Raw genomic sequence first — 22,454 nt, 5'->3', positions numbered from 1 at the left:
TCTCAGGCCTAAGGCTGTTTTGTTGTTGTTAAGTGCTATTGACCCATAGCAGCCCTGTATAGGGGTTCTGAGGACTGGCTGGTGAACTTGAACCACCGATCTTGCGGTTCAAACCGACCTGGCAGTCCCGTGCATTAACCCGCAGTGCCACATTTAGAAGGGTAGATTTCCTGGCTGAGATGTGCAGTCATGGACATGCAATAGAGGCCATACCTACCCACCTCAACAAAGAGAAGGCTGTCAAGCAGAATGCTGTTGAGCCTCAGCCTCAGGTGACACAGGGTTCCCAAGGGAATCCTGGGATTGCGGGGTCACGGTCAGTCCTGGAGGCTGAAGACTCATAATGAGGTTGGGCATGTGAACGTGCCGGGGTGCCCTCTACTGGAAGGGCTGAGTGAGAAAGAGAGACTGGCAGGGGCTCCAGGAGGTAGGTGGTTCACAAGCCTTTATTGGAAGGGTGTGTGTGTCTGTGCATCAGCAAAGTCGCAGGACTCACTACAGCCTGACCTCAGGCAGGTAAGGATGCCCTCAGCCAGACGATGAGCTGCAGGACCCGGAGGAACAGACGCTAGCATGGAAGGCAGGGTGATAGCTGAGGACAGACAGATTCAGAAGGAAGCATCCTGCTTGGCTGAACCATACAGCACAGAGGTCTAAGGAGCACTAGAGGGTGGGCGTGGCTGTCGGGGAGGAGCGGGGACCTTGACAGAGGGATTTGGTAGGGGCAGGGCGGTAGTGAAAAGGGGTTGAGGGAAAGGAATGGGCAGACCAGTGGGTAGGGAGAGCTGCCCGGGTAACTCCAGGGTAGGGACAAGGATCTGGGAGTGGAAGCTTCCTAAGGTGCCGAGGCGTTGTTCCTGCGAGCACAGAGGACCCGCTGCCAGGCAGAAAACAGCAAGGTCTCTAATGGTCCCACAGCACTCCTCCGCACAAAGCTTTAGCACCAATGACCGCACGTCCGAGGCCCGTGAAGGCAGGGTCGCAGTGCAGGCCCACGTTCACGGGGCGGGGCCTCGGCGGGGCGCGCAGACCTAGGCGGGGCGCGCAGACCTAGGCGGGGCTAACAGATCCAGCGGATGAACCTGTCAAAAAAGCTAGGCTGCACTAAGCTGTCGTAGTCCTTCTCACGGAAGATGGCAGACGTGTCACCCAGGCTGATCTTGGACAGCACGTCCATGTCCACATCGTTGCCTACGGCCACCACAGTGGGCACCACGTTGTGCTTGCGCATGGAGTGCACCGATTCCTCCAGGCTCTCGTTCCCCGTGACACCATCGGTGAGGAACACGAAGGAGAGCTCAGCGTGGCGCCGGGCCCCACCCCGCGCACTGCGCACCACCGTGTTGATGGCTTGCACAACGCCGGTGCCCACGTGCGAGAAGGAGTTGAGGTAGCGTGCGTGCTCCAGTGCCTCGTGGATGATTGTCAGGTTGGCAGTCAGCGGGAAGGCCACCTGCTGCTCTTGCGGGCTGCCGTACTGTAGCAGCGCCACGCGGGCATTGAGTGGGTCGTCGTCCTGGCGCGCCAGCGTCAATCGCCGCGACACCTCCTCCACGAAGCGCCGGGCTTTGAAGAAGTTCTGCTCACCCAGCCGCTCAGAGCCATCCAGCAGGAAGACGATGTCCACGGGCCGCTGTGTGCACTGGGCCACGTACAGTTCTGGAGGAGGGGGGGAGACGTGCAGTGGGGCTGGGTAGGCAGCGCCAGAGGAGACAGAGCCCTGAGTCTGCCCAGGTTTTCTGGGACAAGCCAGAGCCCAAGACCCCCAGGTGGCACCCTGCTTTGACTGAGATCTGGCACCTTGGACTTCCAGATGATATCCGGCTTTGCCCAAGACCTGCCGTCCAGGACCCCAGGTGATGCTCCACTGTGACACCTAAGAGCCCTGTCCAAAGGCTGGCATCCAGGACCCCCAAGTGATGTCCCACTATGGCTGAGATCCAATACAGAAGACCCCAGGTGACTCTTTCCTAAGCTTTACATCCAGCACCCAGGCTCCAAGGTGACTCCTGATCTATTACTTGTTGGCTAGCACCTGCTCTGGCCAACACCTGACCTAGAACCCCAAGGAGGTCCCCCACTCTGGCCATACCCTGTACTCGTTCTCTCTTTATGCACCCCCTTGTAGACAGAGCCCATGATGGATGGCTGGAACTTCCGGTGGGGCCCTCACCCAAAGTCAACTTCCGACCGAGGCCCTACCACAGTTCCTCAGGACCTGCTGCCATCTCCCCTTCCTCATTTTCCCACTAGGATATGTTCTCAAACCTGAGAGCAGAGACCCTGGCAAGGCCAAGGGTCTCAGTTCCTACCCTCTAGGAACCATCTCAGTCTCGACCTAGGACCACCAGGGCCCCAGTCTGGTGCCCACTCTGAGCTCTTGAGGAAGTTGATGTCCACTGGCACAGGTGTTGGGCCCACCTGCACAGGTGTTGACCAATTTCCATATTCAGCGCAGGCCTGCTGAGCTATCCCTATTTGACCTCTGCAAATTCATTCAAGTCTGGGTGACTTTCTGCTTTTATGGAATGTCTAGTGGTAAGGAGCTCTGGTAGCGTAGTGGTTACGAATCGGGCTGCGAACCTTAAGGTCAGCGGTTCGAAACTACCAGCCGCTCCGCGGGAGAAAGATGAGGCTTTCTACTCCCGTAAAGATTTACACCCTCGGAAACCCTGTACAGGGTCGCTATGGGTCGGACCCGACTCGATGGCACTCAACAACAACAACAACAACAGTGGTTATGAGTCGGGCTGCTAACTGCAAAGTCAGCAGTTCGAAACTACCAGCAGTTCCGCAGAAGAAAGAGGTGGCTTTCTGCTCCCATAAAGATTTATAGCTTTAGAAACGGATACAAGGTCACTATGGGTCAGAACGGACTCCACGGCACACCACCACCACCACCAAACTCTGCTCACTGCATTGGAAGACTCGCCCTGGACACACCCTCCCCAGAGGTACAGGCAGAGGGTGCTTGCTGCAGACAGGACTCTTTAATGAGCTTATTGAAAACAGGAGCTTATTCTGGCCAGTGTGCCAACCAAGACCAACTTTCCAATTACATGGCTGAGACTAGCTTAAGACACCACCCTCCTAGTGTGTTCTCAGTGCTCTGCTATGCTCCCCAAGTTCCATCATAATAAACATTGCCACATGATTACTACAGACACCCAGTTGTGGAGTGAGGGCCTGGGTCTGTGGGACTTATAACCCAGTACCTTGACATCACATGAGGTGGGAGTGGGGTGAAGGGGCTGGGGACCTACCGAGGCTGTGGTTAAGGCAGTACTCCACATTCTCTCGTCTGCCAGTAACCCCACAGTGGGATTCCCACTCCCACTCTGGCCCAGCCCTCCTTATGCATGGGGAGAAGATAAGACCTACCCTAGAAGATTTTCTTAATCTAGCTTCTTGGGGGAGGAAAGAGTGAGTTTAGGAATGGGAGATGCCACATCTGTGGGAGCCTCCTCAAAGGGAGGATGCCTGGTCCATTTGGGTAGCTCCTTGCGGGTCCCGAAGGTGGGAGGGAGGACAAGGGCTTCCAGAGACCTGGCTGCCACAGGTGTGAAGACACAGTCTGGGTCACCAGGTCTGCATGTGGATGTACCACGGTGTGGCTGGCCTCACAGAACCTTGGCCTTGAGCGGATTCCTTACACGTGCCCTGACAGGAACTGTGCATGCACACAACTAGCACGTTGGGTCAATACTGCACCTGAAGCTCAACCCAAGTCCAGGCAGGGGCAGTGCCAAGCACCCTGGACTGTGTTCTGCCCTTGTCTGCATCCTCTAAGCACACAAGGCAGCTCACTAGACTTGGGGGCTATGGGTGGTTCAATAATGGCTCCCCAAAGATACACATACTTCTCTTAATCCCTGGGACCTGTAAATGGACTATACATGGAAGAAAAGGACTTTGAAGATGTGATTAAGTTAAGGCTTTTGAGATGGGAAATGATCCTGGATTATCTGGGTGGGCCCTAAATGCAATGACAAGTGTTCTTGGAATAGGGAGGAAAAGGGAGAAAACACAACTGGAAGAGGCAGAGATTGGAATGATGCAGCCACAAGCCTAGAACAGCTGGGGCCACTTTAAGTAGGAAGAGCTAAGGCTCCTATAGAGCCTTTAGAGGGAGCCTGGCCCTACTCACACCCTGAATTTGAACTGTTGGCCTCCAGACCGTGAGAGAATGTTTCTGTTGTTTCATCTGTCCAGTGTGTGGTAGTGTGTGCTAGAGCAGCCGGAGGACACTAATTTGTGGTAGGGCCAGTCTGACCATCCCTGCACATAGGTGGGTTGCCCCAGCTTCAGCAGAGTGCCAGTACAGTCTCAGGGTCCCCCACGATGTCCCTGTGCACCAGCTTAAAGGTGTCAATGAACAGCTCCATCCAGTCCTGCCGCTCAACCCCTGTGGCAAACTTGGCCCGCTCAGCAGTGTAGACCAGTACGGCCACCAGCCTGGAGTAGGCGGCAGGGTCCTGCGTGAGCTCCGTGGCGTTTAGCAACTGTTGGATCAGGGGGATGGTCCGGGGAAAGGTGGTGTCGGGCCCCTCTTCCGTGCGGAGGAAGGTGACCTGAGGCGCCCCGTTAGGCTGTGGTCCATCTGCAAGGGAGTGTCCAGAGAAGGGTTTAAGGGCATGGGTGTGTGAGCGGCCATTAGCCGCCCTCCTGGGGCTGAGGACTTAGGGTATCTCTCTGCAGAGACAAGAGTTTGGACCAAAGCGGGGAACAATGATTAGGTTCAGCCAGGGAAAGTGAGCTGGACGAGGAGGCCCTCTAGCGGCTAAGGGATGGGAACTAGATGGGGAGTTTGGGGAGATGGTAGCCAGACAACAGTGCCCAGGAGGCAGAAGCAGAAGCATTGTCGTCAGAAGGCACTGCATATGTGGTGGTTCTGACAGAATCAGGCCAGCCGGGGGTCTGGTCTGAGCCTGCATGTCGCCGGAGTTCTGGGTATGTGACCATGTGGCCTGGAGGTCAGGGCTGTGCCAGCTTCACACACTAAGGATGCCATTTGCAAAAGCATGCTCAAAAGTTCCATCTATCTTTGATCTTCTGTGTCACTAAGTTTGATTTATTTCTTTAGAAATTTAAATGACTTTAAAGAAGAAGGAGCACTGGAAGCTTAGCAGCAGAAGGGAACCTAAGGAGGCAGAGAAGGTTCTCAGTATCTCTAAAGGGGCTGCACCTTTTAGCTAGCGGGAGAGGGACCCCACTGTGGCTTCCAAAGAAGCAGCAGGCTGTGTTGCTGTGATCCCTCACCAGCTTCCTGCTGGCCTGCCTGCCCTTCCTCATCTTCAGAGCCAGTCAGAGCCACCTCCCCTACTGTGGGGGAAATTGCTCCTCCTTAGATCACTGTCCTTAGGAGTCTGAGCCACTGCTAGACCTCAGTTGCAGGAGCTGGTTTCGCCCCCTGGAGGGTCACTTCAAGCATGCACTGCGCTTGCCTCTCCTCACATAAGACCTGGACTAGGCTGGTCAGGGAATTCCACCCCATGAGGGCCCAGGTACACTCTTTAGAGCATCCTGGGCCCCACAGCAACTCCTTACACTGCCCACCCATTGAAGGGCCCCAGGTAGCCACCGTGTCCATCCACCCAGGGACCAATGCTGGGCCTTAAGTATAGACCTTAGTCACTGTGTCTGTGGTAGAAACAGTGGCAGCTGCATTAAGGTCTTTGCCATTTCCAGTCTGGGGGTGCTGGCACTCTGGGGACCATGCACAGTGTCCCCAGCTAACTCTGAGCTGGGCGCTGAAACTGTAGGTAAAGCTCCCTATATCTTGCTAATGTCACTGGATCTAAGGCCTAGCCACAAAGTACAGCCATTCCCCTGTTTCAGCACGTTTCTTGTCTTGGACTCCTCAGAGCCTTTAAATATGCTCAGGGCCCCCAACATATTCCAGATAAGGAAGCCGCTTCATGGACAGCCTAGACCAGACACAGAACATGTGTACTGAGGAGCCCTGCCTGTGAGATGCTGACTTAGATTCAGACACATGGCACGGATATGACCTCCCACACAGATGGAGATGGGAATCTGCAGGCACAGATGCAGACATGGCCTGAGACATGGTCACAGACAGAAATAGACAGAATGTAGACACTGACACAGACTCTCTGCCTCCCCAGCAGTCACTCCTCTATGAGTTGGCTCCAGTGATTGGCCCAGCAGGACCTACCTCCCAGCAAGGAGGCTCAGGAGGGTGGGGCAGGGCTTGCCAAGGGCTGATTTAGCTCCTGATGTCCCCAGGGTCCTGCCTGTGGTTCCCAGCCCCTCAATCACTGATCAGTTGTCACCATGAAAACAATAGGTACATGACCAGCCAGAGTAGAATGATGCCTACTCCTTTCCCAGGCACCTGGGCACCTGTGGAACACTTCTGCTGGACAGTCACCTGAACCCCGCAGCAGCTCCATACCAGTCGCCAGCCACCTTGACCCCTCAACAGCTCCCAACCTCTCATGTGCCCTTGACCCCTCACCAGGCCTTCCATCACTTCACCAGGCTCTCCCAATACTTTGTCAGGCTTCTAACCCCTTACCAGTTCCTGAATCCTTGCTAGGTTCCCATCAGGTCAGCCCCCACAATCTACTGCTAGCCTTTCAACACTTCACCAGCCCCATCCCTCACCAGATACTTGACTCATCACCAGGCCCCAGGTACAACACCTCATCAGCTCTTGGATAACTTACCAGGCTACTGACACCTCACCTGTCCCCTCTCCTCAACAGGATCCATCACCGGACCCCCAAAACCTTGCCAGGACCCACGACACTTCCACCAGTCCCCCAATACCTCACCAGCCCTTCACCTGACACACCTCACTAACTCCCCAACCCTTGCCTGGCTGTGCACCCCCAGTTCTCTAGTCTTACACTCACTCTTGCCCCTCATACACTAAATCCAGGGGCGTGGGCTCCCTCGATCCAGCGTCTACCCCAGGGGAGGGTGAGCAGCAGTGGCCATGCGCAGTAGCAGCACAGTGGGTTGGTTAGGAAGCAGCGCTCCGGGTCTATAGCTGTGAGGTTACTGCAGGCTTACTTCCTGGATGACCTTAACTAGTCCTCTGATTTACCGAGTCCAGCCTTCCCTCCCTAGCACATTGCCCAGTCTGGCCTGTCGTTGGTTTCCAGTGGCCGAAAGTCAAAAGCAACCCTTTATCTACCATGTGCCAGGCGAATGAGGTAGCCCCACAGCCCAAGGGTTGCCAGGTCACAGGTTCGCAGACCACCCCTATGTCCTGGAGCCTCCGCTTGGTCCCCTCATCTCTAGGCTCAGAGTCCTGGGGTTGAAATCACCCATGTGGTCTGAGATGTGAATCTCGGAACTGCCTCACTAAAGAAAGGCTCTGAACGTGGGCACTGCCCTTGGGTCCCAGCACAGGCCCCTAGGTCCCCATCCCCCTTCTCTTGGCTGCATCCATGTTGTCTGAGAGGGCTGGGGTGGCTCTCTGTATTACCTGTTTGGCAGGGCAGTTCCGGGCAGACAATTTGGGGGTCTGCAAAAGAAGAAAACAGACCAAGAGTCCTGGTCAGTCTCCAATGAGTCCCATGTGGTGTTGACCCACAGCCCAAAGAGCAAGGGGTGAGGCTGCTCTGCTGATGGGGTGTTCTGTATTGACATGTGGAAATATTGATTCCTGTGAATGTGACCTCATTTAGGGAAATAAGGTGTTTCTTAGCAGTTAGCAAGGTCATATGGGAGTAGAATGAATTCTTATCCTACATGATTGGTGTCTTATAAAAGAAACGAGACATGGAAACAGTCACACAGATGGGGAGACAACACGTGAGGACGCATCTACAAGAAGCAAAGGAGTGTCAAGGAGCCAGGGAGAGAGGCATGGTGCTGCTCCTGAGGCCTCAACACAGCCAACACTCTGTCCTTGGATTCACAGCCTTCAGGACTATGAGACGATGATAAACGTCTGTTCTTAGATGCCTCCCCCTGACTTTGGGGTATTTGCTACAGCAGCACCAGGACATCCAGGCATAGAGCTTTGGGTGAGGCTGGATTCTGTTCCCATCTGTGATTGCCTGGAACTCCTGTGTCATAAAGATGGGAGCAGGGGCTCAACCAGTGCATGGAAGGGCCCCTAGGACTTTCATGGACCATGGCAGGAGGCCTGCCCACCTGCTATGGATCCAATTGTATTGGATTCTCAGCTTGTGGACCTGGGGGTATAATTCTGTTTGGGAATAAGGATTTTCTGTTATGTTATGAGGTCCAGAGTAGAATGGATCCTTAACCTATTCAACAAGGTCACTTCTTAGTTACAAAAACCCAGAATAGACACAGACATATATGGAGGAAGAGGAGGAGCAGGGATAAAGACAGGTCATCTACAAGGATTGCTGGCAGCTCTTAGGAGCTAAAAGAGACAAAAACCTTCTCCTGGAACTCAAGCCTTGAATTCAGACTTCTAGCTTCCTGAACGGTTAGAAAATACATGTCCTATTCTTCAAAATCATAACCTGTGTTATATCTTGTTACAACAACTCTAGGAGACAAAGACAGTGTCTCTCCCTCCCAGCTTCCCTTTGCCCCTGGTGGCCAGCGGCCCCTCACCCGGGCACAGGATGTCCTCCATGTCATCGATGAACTTCTCAGCCACCAGGTCAGAGAAGAGTGTCATGTTGCGCACCTGCTGGGGCTTGTTGCAGGTAATGGAGTTGAGGTTCTCGCTTTCATGTTGCTCATGGAACATGTCACCAATGCCAATGGCTGTGACTGTGACGTCATCATTTCTGCAGAGTATTGGCAGGTTCAGGTCATCATCCCGTGGGTCATGGCGCCCATCTGTGATGACCACTGCGAAGACGCGGGTTTTCTGCCGCCGGCTCTCCTTGATGAGCTTGTCGTAGGTGAACTTGAGGGCTGAAGGTGTCCAGGTACCGCCAGCGATCCACTCGAGGTTCTTGACAGCCTCTTTGAAGCTGGACAGCGAGTCGATGCGCTTGTCATCTAGCTGGATGGCCTCGAAAGTGCCCTCGTGACTGTACTGCACCACGCCTACACGTGTGCCTGCAAGAGCCGGTGGTGTGCCTTGTCAGTACTGACCTCATCCCACAGCCCCTGAAGATGCCCCAGGCCTCTTGGTCCCAGAGGGGGCTATTTTTGGGGTAGCTCTGCAAAGCTCAAGAACCCCTTTCTTAGGTGGACGCTGTTTGAGTTTCTGTCACCTAAATTCCTGTGTCCTGCCCAGCTTTCCTGGCCATAAATGAGGTCTTCCTTCATGCCAAAGCCAAGAACCTCCCACCCACCGCCCTACTCCTGTGGTGGACAGCCTCTGACCTGTCTCTGACTTGGGGTCCTTGGCGATGGCGCCCAGCCGGTTGACCACATTGATGACAAAATTTTTCTCCAGAGTGAAGTTGGTGTAGCCGATGCTCTCAGAGCTGTCGATGACAAATACCACATCCAGGGCACCACAGCGCTTCTCACAGTCTGGGGGTAGGGTGGGTGGTATCAGCCTCGGGAGGAACGGGGTGCTTGTGCTCACCCCAGGGGAGAAGGAAAACTCACCCACCCCCAGTGCCACAGGGATAGAGGAGATAGGAACTTGGGACAGAAGGTCTGCCCCTCTGTGAGCACACTGGCTTCTCCATGTCCCTGTCCTGGGAGTCACCGGTAGGCAGACCCTGGGTTCCTTGGGACATCCCTAGTGTGACAGATTCCTGGGAGCCTGAGTGGGCAGGGACTTACCACAGCACCCGCATGTCTCCCTCACGTAGGTCATGACATCACACTCCTGCAACATGAAGCAGAGGTCATCTCAGAGTTCAGGACTAGCCTCCTGTGTCCCAGGCTCTGGAAGAGCATGGCCCATGGAGGAGGCTTCCCAGGGATGGAAGAAGCCCAGAAAGATATTTCTGCATGAAGAGTCCCTGGGCTTCTGTGTGCATCAGGAGGGTTCATAAGTGTCCAATAGCATGTGGGAGGGAGGCAAGCAATTCTCCTGCACCCACGGACCACATCTCTGCACCCTGCACCCAGCTTTCTGGTTTTTAGAAAGAAGAAGGAGGCTCTCAAAAGGAATATGCTGATTTCACACTGGGGGTGACACTTACTGTGAGACCAGGGTCTCCGGGGGGGCCAGGCATACCCTGGAGGGAGGAGAGAACTGTCAGAGCTGAGGCTGGGTGAGGCCTGGTCATGAGTCCCAGAGCCACCCACACTCTGCACACCACCTACCAGTGGACAGACCTACCTCGGGCCCTGGGACTCCTTTTGGCCCCCGAGGACCTGGTTCACCAGGGGGACCAGGATCTGCCTGAAAAGGGAAGAGTAAGTGGATCTCAGTAAATACCCTGGCAGCGTCTCTGCATACCACAGAAGCATGTGCTCCCCACCCACTACCCCTGCCTGGGTGGGTCTGGAAGGAGACTCCTTGGTCTCCTGCTCTATGCCTGGCCATTGAGGAACAGAGAGACCAATAGAGCTTGCAGATTAGCTTGGAAAGAGTAGAGAAAACAACTTCCCTGGAACTCTGGGCCCTTCTCACTCCTGATCATCCAATACTTATCCATCCATCTACCCATCATTTCATCCTTCCCTCATTCACCACCTATTCACCTATCAATGAACTCACTCACTCATCCACCTACCCATCCATCTCTCCACCAACTCATCTACCCACCTATCCATTTATCCATCCACCCATCTATCCAACCATCCATCTACCTATGTATCTGCTCACCTATTTACCTGCCTATCAACTCATCCAACGTTTTTCTGTCAAATGCCAAAAACAGTATCCTCCCCTCTTTTCTCTTTTACTCATTCTTTCATTCACTCTCCAGTCCTTGTTGGGTCCCTTCTCTGTGCCTGGCCCCATGCTAGGAGTGTGAAGGTGCAGATGACGTGGTCTGGGCCCTGCTAACGAGCGCCTGCTTTAAGGAGTGATGCTGTGGCTGAGTGGGAGCTGGGTAAAAAGGGAGGGTTGCTCTGATGTGAGCTGGGTGTCACATAGTGCCTTGGGATCCAGAGCCCAACTGTGCTCTTCCAGAGGTGTGCTGTGTATGTGGGTGCTTGGAGCCAGGTCAGCCTTGACATGCTCCTGGTGTGCGGTGAGATGTCCACTCAGTTAGGTGAGCAGCCCCTCCCGAGTCTGGCCTGGTCAGGGCCAATGCCAAAGATACTCACAGGCTCACCCTTCTCTCCTTTGCGCCCAGGGTCTCCTTTCACGCCAAAATCTCCTCTGCCTCCCTGAGACACAGGACACAAACGTCACTCATGGAATAGAGAGGAAGACTTCCCGGAGACCCTTCCAAGCCCTCCAAGGTCTTTATTGAGTCTTCCAGCAAAACTGTGAGCTTGGCAGTTTGTTAAACGGCCATGTTTTAAAGTATTTAGACAGCCTCTAGTTTTTTGTCTGAGATGACAATGGCACATTCCCAGCACCCCAAGTCAGACAAATGAGCACCAAGAGACTTCAGTGGGGTTGGGAAAAGGGAGCATCAAGGGAAGTTGGCTCCTCCTCCAGCCTGTTTGCCTCTCTGCAGAGGAGGAGGGCTTTGACCCAGGCAGAGAGCCACGGGAAGACCCTTCCTTTCCACAACAACATGTGTGGGCAAACCCCTTTTGGTAGAAGGCTAAGGAGGGTAGGTGGGTAGACTTGGGGCTCCCTGTACCTACCTCGGGGCCACGCGGTCCAGGCTCCCCTTTTTCTCCCTGTGAAACAAACATGGGTCAGGATAACTTGGCCCCAGAGTCCAAATGAACTCTAATTGCTGTGTCCATACCTGACCAGGGCAGGCCACTGACTGCTGTGGGCCTGGAGGTTTGCTTCAGCGACCCCTCCCATCCCTAACAAGGTGATCTTGCTTATCAACACCTACACTTAGAAAAATCCCACAAACCTCTGGGTTAATGCCATGTCACTGCAGGTACATGGAAACACAGCCCTATGTTTGAGGTAACATGTTGCTAACTTTATGGCCTCTTCCTGACACCTGGTACTATCTATCTGCCTTTGGACCCAGCCTCCTCCTGCCCTTTCCCTGTCTCTGGGCGCCGGGGCTGAGGAGCCAGATGCAGAGAAGCGAGGTAGAGCTCAAGCTTTCAGTGAGAGGCCCATACCACTCACGACAATGTCCACCCATCCCAGGGCTTACAGGTGTTCCTGGCCCACCACAGGACTTACAGGTGTTCCTCGGGGTCCTGGGTAGCTGAATCCAGGCCTGCCAGGGTCTCCCTGGAGGATGAGGAAAGCCAGTCAGGGACAGATTCAAAAGGAAATGGAAGACACTGAGTTAGATGGTGTGAACTGGGGACCAAAGGCCCTTGGGTCTGAGTGAGCAAATGGGTGACCAGGGAGTTCTGGGTGTGAGCAGAGGAATATGGTGGGGTTCACTGCTTCCTGGTTACTAAGGAGATTAACGTGCCAAGAGATAGGGGTAGGTGCAGAGAAGCTAAGAGCTCAGGTCTGCAGACCTTGCTGGTCCAGTCTGTCTCACCATGGCCTAGCAAAGATGTGATCCCCTACACAGGATCGATGCAAAAAAGGTCAACCTTGGTCTCACTCTAGAACTGAGAACCCGAAGTTCAGGGCCCCTAATCCAAGACTTAATCCCAATTGCCCACCTCCCACTCTGCTCCCTGGGGTTGGGATGGAGAAAGGAAGTCACGTACCTTGGGGCCAGGGGGTCCTGACTCTCCACGGGGCCCGGCATCACCAGGGTCTCCCCGAGATCCCTGGGAACAGAGGAGAAAGTGAGGTGTCAGCACCATTAGGGACTGATGCCCATCCAGATGGGCACATGATGACCGTGACTCATGCCCACACATATGTCCACTTCTGACCACTAGGAAATGCTGCCCTGCAGATTTGGTAGACATCCTGAGGGTCACTGCCTGGCTCCAGCTCTTCCATGTACCCCACTCTAGGCACCCAGGCCTATCCCCTGCCTCACTGTCCCTCCATCTGCCCTTTTCAATGGACACACAGTATGAGTAGGTGGGGGCATGGGAAAGCTCTAGACCTCACTCAGGGTTGGGACCCTCAGGGCTAGTTTCTTCCTTTAATCACGGAGGGTGCTGGGGGCCTGGGACTGTAAGGCACATGAATGAGGAGGGGCAGGTGTGGTTTCTAGAACTCTTGGCTGCTCTTCCTGCTGCCTGAGTGTGGTCATGGAGACAGTGATGTGTAGCCACCTCTCCTGCCCACAAAGGAGGATGTAGGTGGACTATAGGGTGTGGTGGGGAGGGCAGTGAGGTGATGGGTTATGAAACAGGGCCCAGGGGTTGGCTCCCAAGGCCAGTCCCACGGGTCATGAGGGACCCCCAGAAGGCCTGTACTGACCTGCTTTCCTGGCTCCCCGAGAGCCCCTTGAGGGCCTCTGGGTCCAGGCAGGCCACGATCTCCCTGAAAATAAAAGAAATGAGGTTCAATAATTTTGTTTCACGAAAGGTCCTTTGGGACCCTGTTTTTACCACAGACAGGGCCTTGTACCTGGGAGGAGTGAAGGGTGGGCAGCAGAGCACCCTTGGTCCCTATTGTGCTACCAAAAGGGTTTCTTTCACCTTAGTCCGTCACCTTGCTGGTGGTGGCCTGATGGGGAAGGGAGGGATGTAAGGAAGGCTGAGATGCCCACTCCCCAGCAAGGAAACTGGGCTTTTGAGCTGTTGATCACACTGTGCCTACTGCTCCATTATGGAGGAGGGGTACCTGCTCTGGGGAAGGCTGCTCCTGTCCTTGCCACCCCACTCACCTTGGCTCCTTTGTTGCCAACCTCTCCAGCTAGGCCCCGGGGCCCTTCCGGGCCAGGGTCCCCCTGTGAGAAGAGAGGCCCAGTGAGATCTCAACAAAGATGCAGGTCTGAGAGCCTGGGTGTGGCTAAGGGTGGGGCCATGTAACTCTGCAAAGAAAGTCCATAGGCCATGGCACATTCAGACCTCAGTGTGTGTGTGTGTGTGTGTGTGTATGTCTGCAGGGACACTGTAACAGGACAGTGCAAAGTATGCACAGTTGTGCATGGCATGCATGGGACAGTCCTTGTACAGGTTTTGCATGCAAGTGTGGGGTGGGGTCCTGCTGGCAACCTCCTGCCTTCCCAGACCATGCAGGAAAAGCCCTGGAGTTACCTTTTGTCCTCTGTAAAGTGTAAAGATCTAGGTCTCACACATTTGGATCATGGGGGGTTGGCCCTGGTTGGCACCCAGTGTAGCCCTGGTGATGGGGTGCAGATGCTCCTCTTTCCCCAGCATCAACTCACCTTCTCCCCCTTGGGTCCATCATTCCCAGGGCTGCCCTTGGTTCCAGGGTCTCCTCTGCGTCCCTGCGGAGAGAGGTGTCAGTGGGGAAAGGTTGCCCTGGAAGCCCTCAGGACCCCTAGACTCAGAGGCTTCTCTCCAATAGCGCTGCCCTGAGCCTGAAGCAATGGAGACACTGAGGCACATCTGGAATAGCTGGAGAAAGGAAGTCTGGCACAGAGAGGCCCTGAGACTATTCTTCCCCACATGTCCACCAGGACAGAGTCTGGTGGGAACTCACGGGCTCGCCTTTGGGTCCTCGGGGCCCGGGCCCACCCCGGCCTCCTTTCACGCCGGGACTCCCTGGGGCACCATTGTTGCCTTGATATCCCTGCAGAGATGGGAGAATAGTTCAGCTAGGGCCTCCCAGGAGCTGCTTGCCTCTCCTGCCCAGGCTCTTGGAGCCTCACCCATCCCATGCCAGCCTCTGTCCCAGCGACTGAGCGCCCGTTCCACTGGGACACAGGGAAAGAGGGACTTGCCTTGCTGCCTTTGGCTCCGCTGTCTCCTGGGGGCCCTCTGCGTCCTGGGCGGCCGGAGTCCCCCTGGAAAGATTGGGAGCAATCAGCCTCAGACCCTCAGCAGGATAAGAGGTGGGAGAAGACAGGCAGGGTTGGGTCGGCCTTCCCTCATGTCTACAGAGCACCCAGCATGGCCAGGACTGCCCATGGAGTGATCTCAGGCCTCATCACAGGTCAAGTGCTGGGGTCACCCTCAAGCACTAGTGGAGGGGTCAGCATCCCCATCCCTGCACCCCAAGTCAGTCAGTCAGGACAGACCCCTGCTCAAGGGCTTGAAGCTGGAGGTATGGGCAGGAGTGAGCAGTTTGGGGTCTGGGTCTCCTCCTGCTGAGGTCACTAACTTCAGAGAAAAGTGAATTTCTTGTTTCTCCTGAGTGACCCTGGGCAGTAAGGAACAGTGACACCTCAGGAAGTCTAGCAAAAGGTCTGTGTGGGAGGAGGGTGGCCTGTGGCTGTGGTCAGTGCCTCTGCTGCAAGCTCACTGTCCCCTTACATGGAGCAGGAACCAGTGAAGCTCTGTGCAGGGGCACCCGCAGGCCCCAGGGACAGGCTTCTTGGTGGGCATCTCAGCTTCACTGTGTCCCACAGGCCCAGGAGCAGCAGGTCACCCTTATGGCACAGACACATACCTTGGCACCTCGGTCTCCTGGCTCCCCGGGGTTGCCTGCATCCCCTGGGTAGCCATCAGGGCCCTGCGAAGAAGGAGAGAGAAGTGTGTCCAGGGCCCTGCTGAGTGGCCAGCCCTGGAGTTGAGCTCTGGCTCTTCCTGGGAATAGAGGGCCAGCTAAGGGTGCAGCAGGGGCGACAAGCACCCTGTGCCAGACCTTAGGGGCACTCCTGTCCCACTGTGAGCCCAGCCCTGGAGGGGGCCCTCCTCATTCAGCTAGGCCCTGTCTCAAAAAGCTTCCTCAGGGAGCAGCAGGAGGTCATGTGGCTGAGAGGTGAGATTCATGCTGAAAGGTTGTTTGCTCTACAGAAGAACACCAATGCCCCAGAAACATCTCCAGCCCTACCTCCCAGCCCTGAGCAGGGCAGCTGGACCAGCCATGTGGAGCCCATCCCAGGAGCCCTCAGTTGGTGCGACCCCACCCAAGTTCCCAGTTTCTGGTGATGCTATGCGGGCAGTCAGTGGCTGGCCAGTTAGGGAAGGTGCTGGGTCCGTGCAGAAAGAGGCCGAGTGTGAGGGTAGCCTGGCATCTCCTGGGTCATTAGCTTCTACTGAGCTGTGAGGATTTAAGGTTGAGTGGAACATAGAGCCGCACTTACCCGGTTCCCTGGGTCACCTTTGCAGCCAGGAGGCCCGATGCGCCCCAGCTTGCCCTGGAAGGAGAAGAGGGAACAGATGATGGGTCACGGTGACCACCACTACTCTTGCGTGCTGGTGATAATAGTGCAAACTCAGGCACAGTTGACACCAACTCCACAGAGCTTAGCTAATGATATTCTCTTTGTGAGCCACCTAAGTCGTGTAAACTTGCCTTTTGAGGACTGTACGGTCGTGGTAGTAACTCTGAGAGGGGCAGGAACCAGCCCCCAGAACACTGCGAGGATACAGGAGCCTGGAGTTCCATTATTCTGTGTGTATGTGTGTGTGTGTGAAAGTGTGTCTGAGAGTGTGTGTGAGCTGCCAGGTTTCCTCCTTGTGTGTGTGTGTGTGAACGACAAGTCCCCCCAAATAAGTGAATGTGTGCATGTTGTGTGTGAACTACTGCGAGTTGGGTAGTGGCCAGCAAGGCTCCTAGCTCAGCCCCTTGGAAGGGCTGAAAACTTGAGAAGACATCTAAGTGTGGGGCAGGCAGCACCCATGAGGATGGTTTGAGCTGTGTGGCTGCTGTATTCTGACCTATAACACTGGAAACTCTTTACATCCTGGGACATAGCATGTGGGTCACTCTACCTTCTGTCCATCGGTCCCGTTCTTGCCAGCCAGGCCTAAGGATCCCTGTGAGGGAGAATGAAGACGAGACTCCATTAGCTCCGATGGTCATTCCCTTAAGCAGAAGAAAGGTGGGTACCCACCTGACCCAACCTGCTTACCTTCCGGCCATCAGCTCCAAATTCACCCTGCACAGAAGGAAATCGAGGTCATTAGCTGGTACCTTCAGCCCCAGACACCGTTGCTGTTGTTTGTGGGGTTTAAGTCTAGCCCATATATGAGGCTGAAAAATCCCTCAAGACAAAATCACCCACAGGAAGAGGCCCAGACTTGTCCCCTCCAAGACTTGCGGTGGGGTTATAGGGATGAGTCTGTGGTTCAGGTTCCATTTGTGGCCTGTTCAGAATCAGAATCTCACCTTCTCTCCTTTGAAACCAGGAACACCCTGGACAGGAAAAAGGAAAAACCATTAGGCTGAGGCTTACAGGTGAGAGAGACTAGACAGGGCAGGATTCCATAAAAGCAAGGGCCTAACACAGACCGACAGGCTGAGGGGAGAGATAGTAAGTGGGATTAGGCGGTTGGAAGATGCTGGAAAATTCTAGACAAGCCTCTGAGGGCATTGCTGAGCAACAGCCTTGGGATCATGATCATCAGCCTTGGGTGGAAGAGATGGATGCAGGGTCAGGCCAGACACCTGGTTTTGGGACGGCCTTTATCATGGTTCTTAAATTTCTTGGTAATGAAGCAGATGAGATGTGTCAAGCATACTTGTCATTTAAGAAAAACTGATGCTCCTTTTGAGGGCAAAGGCTTGGGGCAGAAGCCTGCCTCTGGTCAGTGGTTCCTTAAGTCCCAAGTCAAGCCCTTCTATGTTAGCCATCCTGTCACCCCTCCGATCTGGAACCTGAACACCCTTGGTTTGTCTCCAGTCCCCAGGATAAAGACCAAAACTTGCCTTGGGTCCTGGGAATCCAATGGGGCCTTCGATGCCAGGATCTCCCTGTGGAAGAAGAACACAGAACCATAGCAATGAAACAGGCCCTGGGGTATGGAGACTGGTAGGAGATGGTGGGGATCAGTGGGAAAGGGACACTCACCTGATGACCCTTCTGTCCAGGTTCTCCTGGCTCACCCATGTTGCCCTTGGCGCCCTACAAACAGACAATAGGAACAGTGGTAGGTGATGTCTACTGCCGTCACTATCATCCTCACTGCCTCTCTGAGTCTAACTGCAACAACCCCCACGTGACAGCTTCCAATGATTATCCAATGACTTCCAAAGGCACCCCGCCCCCCCCATAAGGCACTAGGGGCACTGCACTGCTGTGGGTGGCCAAAGCTGTGTACTACTGGCACATTCATTGCCAGGGTTATGGTGGTGCTGGGCACTACCACTCAGGATTGGAAGAAACCAGGAGAAGGAAGTGGGGAGAGTTTGATTGTTAGCTGGAAATTTCTCATCCTGGCAGAAAGTGCATCTACATTTTTGCTGGCCAAGAGAACTCTTCCTTAAATTTAAAAAGAGAAGGAAGCACAAAGCTACTAAGCAATAATTTTATCTATTTATAACATTATTCTAAAGTCTATGTCTAATCTCCTTACAAGTCCCTTTCCCCTTCCCTGCTTTTCTTTACATTTTTTTTTTATACATATGGATTAATTGCTGAAGTTTCTGACGTTTTCTAGTGATGAATTTTGCAAGGATTTATTTTTTATACTGTTGTTGTCAGGAAAATGCAGGACCAGTCAAAACAGACTTTTAAACTGATTTATCTAATACACTACAAAAGCAGGTGTTGTTGTTAAATGCCATCAAGTCGAGTTAGTTCTGACCCATAGTGACCTTATGTAGTGTTTCCAAGGAGCATCAGGTAAGCTTGAACCGCCAATCTTGAAGTTCAAACTGACTTTGCAGTTCAGCGCATAAACCCACCAGCAGTCCACAAAAGGAGGTACATGATACCAACTAGCAATCATAATTATTAACAGTAATGCCTCTTCTGTTTTATTTGCTCATGTGACATGCTTGTTTACTTTCCAAGCATGGCATATCTGTGTAATTAAAAAATTTAACAAATCTACTTTTCTGAAAATGTCCTTTAAAAGGAAGTAAACAAACCCAGAATTTTAGTTCTTCAGAGTTAGAGGAATTGGGACTCATCTGCTGACCTTAAATGCTGTACTCAATGACTAGCCAAGGGGCTTCACTTCCCAATGGGGTGGGCCCTCTGTAGTCTGGGCATCTTACCTTCTGTCCTCGGTAGCCCTTAGGGCCAGCAGGGCCAGGAATCTCCAGGCAGCTCACTTTGTAACACTGGAATAAGAAGATAAAGCAAGAGCTGTAAAGTCCAATGGGCATGGCAATCCGTGAGATGGTGACAAGGCTGGGGATAAGCATGGGCTGATGATTCTCAGGAGCCAATGGGTCCTTGAAACACCAGGGTGGCAGTATCTTGACCAGTGTGTGTGCAGGAGGTGTCCCAGAGCAGCAGGTCAGGATCACGTGGACCAGGGGTAGGGAAGAAGGGTTAGGGCCATTGGATCAGAGGCAGAAGGGGATGGGATGGTCAAAATCATGAAGTCAAGAGCTCCAGGAAGAACTCGGCCTGAGGGAAATGAGGACACAGAGACACAGAAGGGCTCTCCCCAGCCTAGGCCGAACTGGTTTGGAAAACCCTGGTGGAATTAAGACTGGTGACGACTGAGAATGGTGGTTGGTGGTGGTGTTGTGCCGTGGAGTCAGTTCCGACTCTCAGTAACCCTGCATAGGGTTTCCGAGGCTGTAAATCTTTATGGGAGCAGAAGGCCTCATCTTTCTCTCACAACAACTGAAGGTAATCAGGGCTTAATAGTATGGAGCGTGCACCAGGCATGTTTACAGAGAAGTACCAAACTTCTGGTTTGTGAACAGCTATGCATAAGCCTCAGACACTTGCCCCCTTCCTGGGGCTCTGAGCTAGGCGTGAGAGCAGCAACGGAGACTTGTAGGGATGTGGTGGGAACATCATGAGGCTCGGCCATCAGCACCCCTGGAGGAATAGGGTTCACCCTGGACACATCACGACCCGTGTTCAATAGTGCTCCAAGGCAGTCCTGTGCTACTTCTGACTCTGGCTCAATTGGCTAGCTTAGGTGTGTGACTTTAAGATCCTCTACTTACCACACTTATAATGAATGAACCCTAACCTGATCTTCAGGGTCTCAGTCAGCCTGGTTTTGGCTAGAGCCCGTTGTTCCGACATGGAACATATATTTGGCTCCTGCTGTTCTTCTCGGAGTGTTCCATCCACCCCAGCCCTGCGGAACCCTGGAATGTTGGGTGGTCTCTAGTCAGCCGCATCCTAGAGGGCAGGGCCAGTATGCAGACCAGGAAATGTCACTCACCTCGCCATAAGCTTCGTGTTTCTAGAAAAGACAAAGAGAGCCTGGTTAGATAAAGACTTAAGACCCAGCACAGTTCTGCTGCATGTGTTGGCATTGCAGGACATGGGTGGGTGGGGCCCTGAGCTCACCAACTCTGGTCTCCTCGCTTACAGAGGGGGTAAACTGAGGTTGGGAGTGGGCAGTCACCACACCTGGTTGGTGGACAGTGGCCCTGGCTGCAGTCCCCAGTTCCCTGAGGCTGTGGCAGCTCACCATGACTTTGATGATGCGGTCGATGGTGTCCTGATCAATTTCGGTGGTGCCAGGCAGCATGGTGGCATAGTTGCTGCGGTACAGTTCATATGGTGTGCTGGCGATGTCCCGAAGACCCTGCTCATTCAGGTTGGGGTTGGGGGCCACAGCGAAGAGCCTGATGCCTGCCTCTCGTGCCCGCTCAGCCTGCAGCTTGATGCCCCCACAGGGGCTGCCGGTGACGTGGCCATCAGTGATGATCACAGCGAAGTTGACTGCGTCCTTGTTGCCAAGCCGCCGCACCTCCTGCGTCATGTTGGCTAGTGCGCAGTCAGTGAAGGTGCCCCGGCGGAAGGAGCGGATGCCCTGCAGTGCTTTGGTGAAGGAGGCACGATCGCTGCCCACTGGGCTGAACACCTCCACTTGGTCAGAGAAGTGCAGGCCACCATAGCGCCAGCTTAGGGCCACCTGGTCCAGGTAGAAGGAGTCCTGCAGCTGGCTAATGAGAGCCGGCACGAATTCTTGCATGTGGGTGAGAAGGCTGTCAGTGGGTGACTGCATGGTGACGCTCTCCGAGGTGTCCAGCACGAAGTACACATTGACGGGGCAGTCGGTCTTCTCTGTGTGGGGGGATAGGGGTGGTCATGGCTCTGCAGGGGGCCTGTGGTGTGAGCTTGATCTCTGAAGGATGGGGACATACAGGATATGGTGACTACTCCACTATGGAAGAGGGTGTGGTATGAACCTGACCCCACGGTTACGGCCCACCATGGAGGGGCCCATGGGCCAAACCTGGCCTCTGCAAGGAAACAGGAAGTGGTAACAGCCCTGGCGCCCATAGTACTTACAGCTGGCCCTCCAGGGTTCCAAGCATGTTGTCCTGGGTTCTGTATCCTTACCTCTGACTCCCCTACACCTAGGCCCTCATTGCCACCTGTGTGTCCAGAGTCCCTGGGCTCCCTGATCTTGTGTGTGTGCTGCTGTGTCCCTCTCACCCACATGAACTCCCCTCACCCCACCACGTGGTACCTGGGCAGTTAGTGCCTCTCTCGGAGATGCTGGGAGAAATGACCTCTTGTTGCTGGGCATGAAGCACCCCTACGAGCCCCCAGTACAGGAGCACGTAGTAGGTGCCTCGGAACATCTTGGCAGCCCCTGTCCACTTGATGTCCTGCAGCAAGGAGAGACCATGGCAGATAGTATCCCCACCACACATCCTGTGTTGTCTGGGTCCCACCGGCCCTTAGGATGGTGCTACCCCCTTATTCCCAAGGAGTCCTCCTACCCACATAGTGGATGTCATGATGGGGGCCCCTCTCTCAAGGAAGTGGGAGACAGATGGAGCCTCTCCTGGCCCACACTGTCAACAGCATGTGGGCTGGGAAGGCTATAGCACCCTCTCCACTGTCAGTGGTCCACAAACATTTACTGTGCACATGAGTGCAAGCTGTAGGCTAATCTGGGTGGGATTCTGAGCCTCACAGCTCATCTCTGTCCTGCAGAGCAGGGGTGCTACACGTATACAAGGTGTGTTTGTGCGGAGCTGAACAAAAGTGACCTTCGTCAGAGGTGACCACATGGGTAGAAGGGTCAGTCAAAGGCCTCTGGGAGGAGGGGTACCAGAGGACAAGAACGAAGAGACCCAGAGCTGGGGTGGGCCCTGGTGCAGAACATGTTGTCTGATCCACCTGACACTGACCAGGCTGGGAGGGAGCAGTGGGGGTGGGCGGAGGTGGGGTTGGGATAAGGGAAGATTGTAGGCAGAACGGTAGATGTGCCTGTGAGGGAGGTGGCTGGATGCTTACATACATGACATGGTTGCCTCTTTGTTGGGGAACATTGGTTTAACTGCCTATAATGTGGGAGAGCCTCTCCAAGAATTGGCCTCGTCTACATCACACAAAACAACACATCACATTCTCGTAACACATAACATACATGCAAACAAACAACACACACACCACACCTTCCCACACCACACTATGTACACACCTCTACCTGACCCCCTCGTCTTCCTGATAGGCTTGGATTCAGCTAGCCAGGACCCTAAGGAATACCCGTAAGTCCTAGGGTGAGTAGGCACTGGGGTGAGTGGCCCGGGGATCTCACTGAGGACTGGACTGGAGCTCTACCTAGCTGTTTTGACCAGGCTCCTCATCCCTGTACACAGTGACAAAGAAAGGGCA

At 54.2% G+C, this 22,454-nt stretch overlaps 1 protein-coding gene across 2 annotated transcripts; it reads right to left on the bottom strand.

The window, feature by feature from the left end:
- Positions 1–1,053: 1,053 nt before the first annotated feature.
- On the bottom strand, positions 1,054–21,421 carry COL6A2 (collagen, type VI, alpha 2). Of its 2 annotated transcripts, none has more exons than XM_006876109.1 (27): positions 21,298–21,421; positions 20,290–20,888; positions 20,038–20,058; positions 18,902–18,967; positions 17,751–17,804; positions 17,609–17,653; positions 17,069–17,095; positions 16,812–16,838; positions 16,672–16,716; positions 16,041–16,094; positions 15,404–15,466; positions 14,736–14,798; positions 14,495–14,584; positions 14,217–14,279; positions 13,713–13,775; positions 13,304–13,366; positions 12,634–12,696; positions 12,146–12,196; positions 11,638–11,673; positions 11,146–11,208; positions 10,211–10,273; positions 10,071–10,106; positions 9,706–9,751; positions 9,295–9,447; positions 8,569–9,024; positions 7,460–7,498; positions 1,054–1,659 (listed from the first exon to the last, which is right to left on the bottom strand). In XM_006876109.1, the coding sequence occupies exons 1-27, from the start codon at positions 21,410–21,412 to the stop codon at positions 1,061–1,063; spliced, it is 3,063 nt and encodes a 1,020-aa protein (XP_006876171.1). In that variant the 5' UTR covers positions 21,413–21,421; the 3' UTR covers positions 1,054–1,060. The 2 variants fall into 2 exon arrangements, with proteins under 2 accessions (XP_006876171.1, XP_006876172.1); XM_006876110.1 differs by lacking the exon at positions 1,054–1,659 and adding an exon at positions 4,305–4,600 and having other exon boundaries at positions 21,298–21,412.
- Between the last annotated feature and the right edge of the window lie 1,033 nt (positions 21,422–22,454).

Source organism: Chrysochloris asiatica, unplaced genomic scaffold, assembly GCF_000296735.1.
Source record: "Chrysochloris asiatica unplaced genomic scaffold, ChrAsi1.0 scaffold00354, whole genome shotgun sequence".
In the NCBI taxonomy this organism is placed as follows: domain Eukaryota; kingdom Metazoa; phylum Chordata; class Mammalia; order Afrosoricida; family Chrysochloridae; genus Chrysochloris; species Chrysochloris asiatica.
The sequence above is the reverse complement of the archived record's forward strand: the minus strand, read 5'-3'. Positions and strand labels throughout refer to the sequence as shown.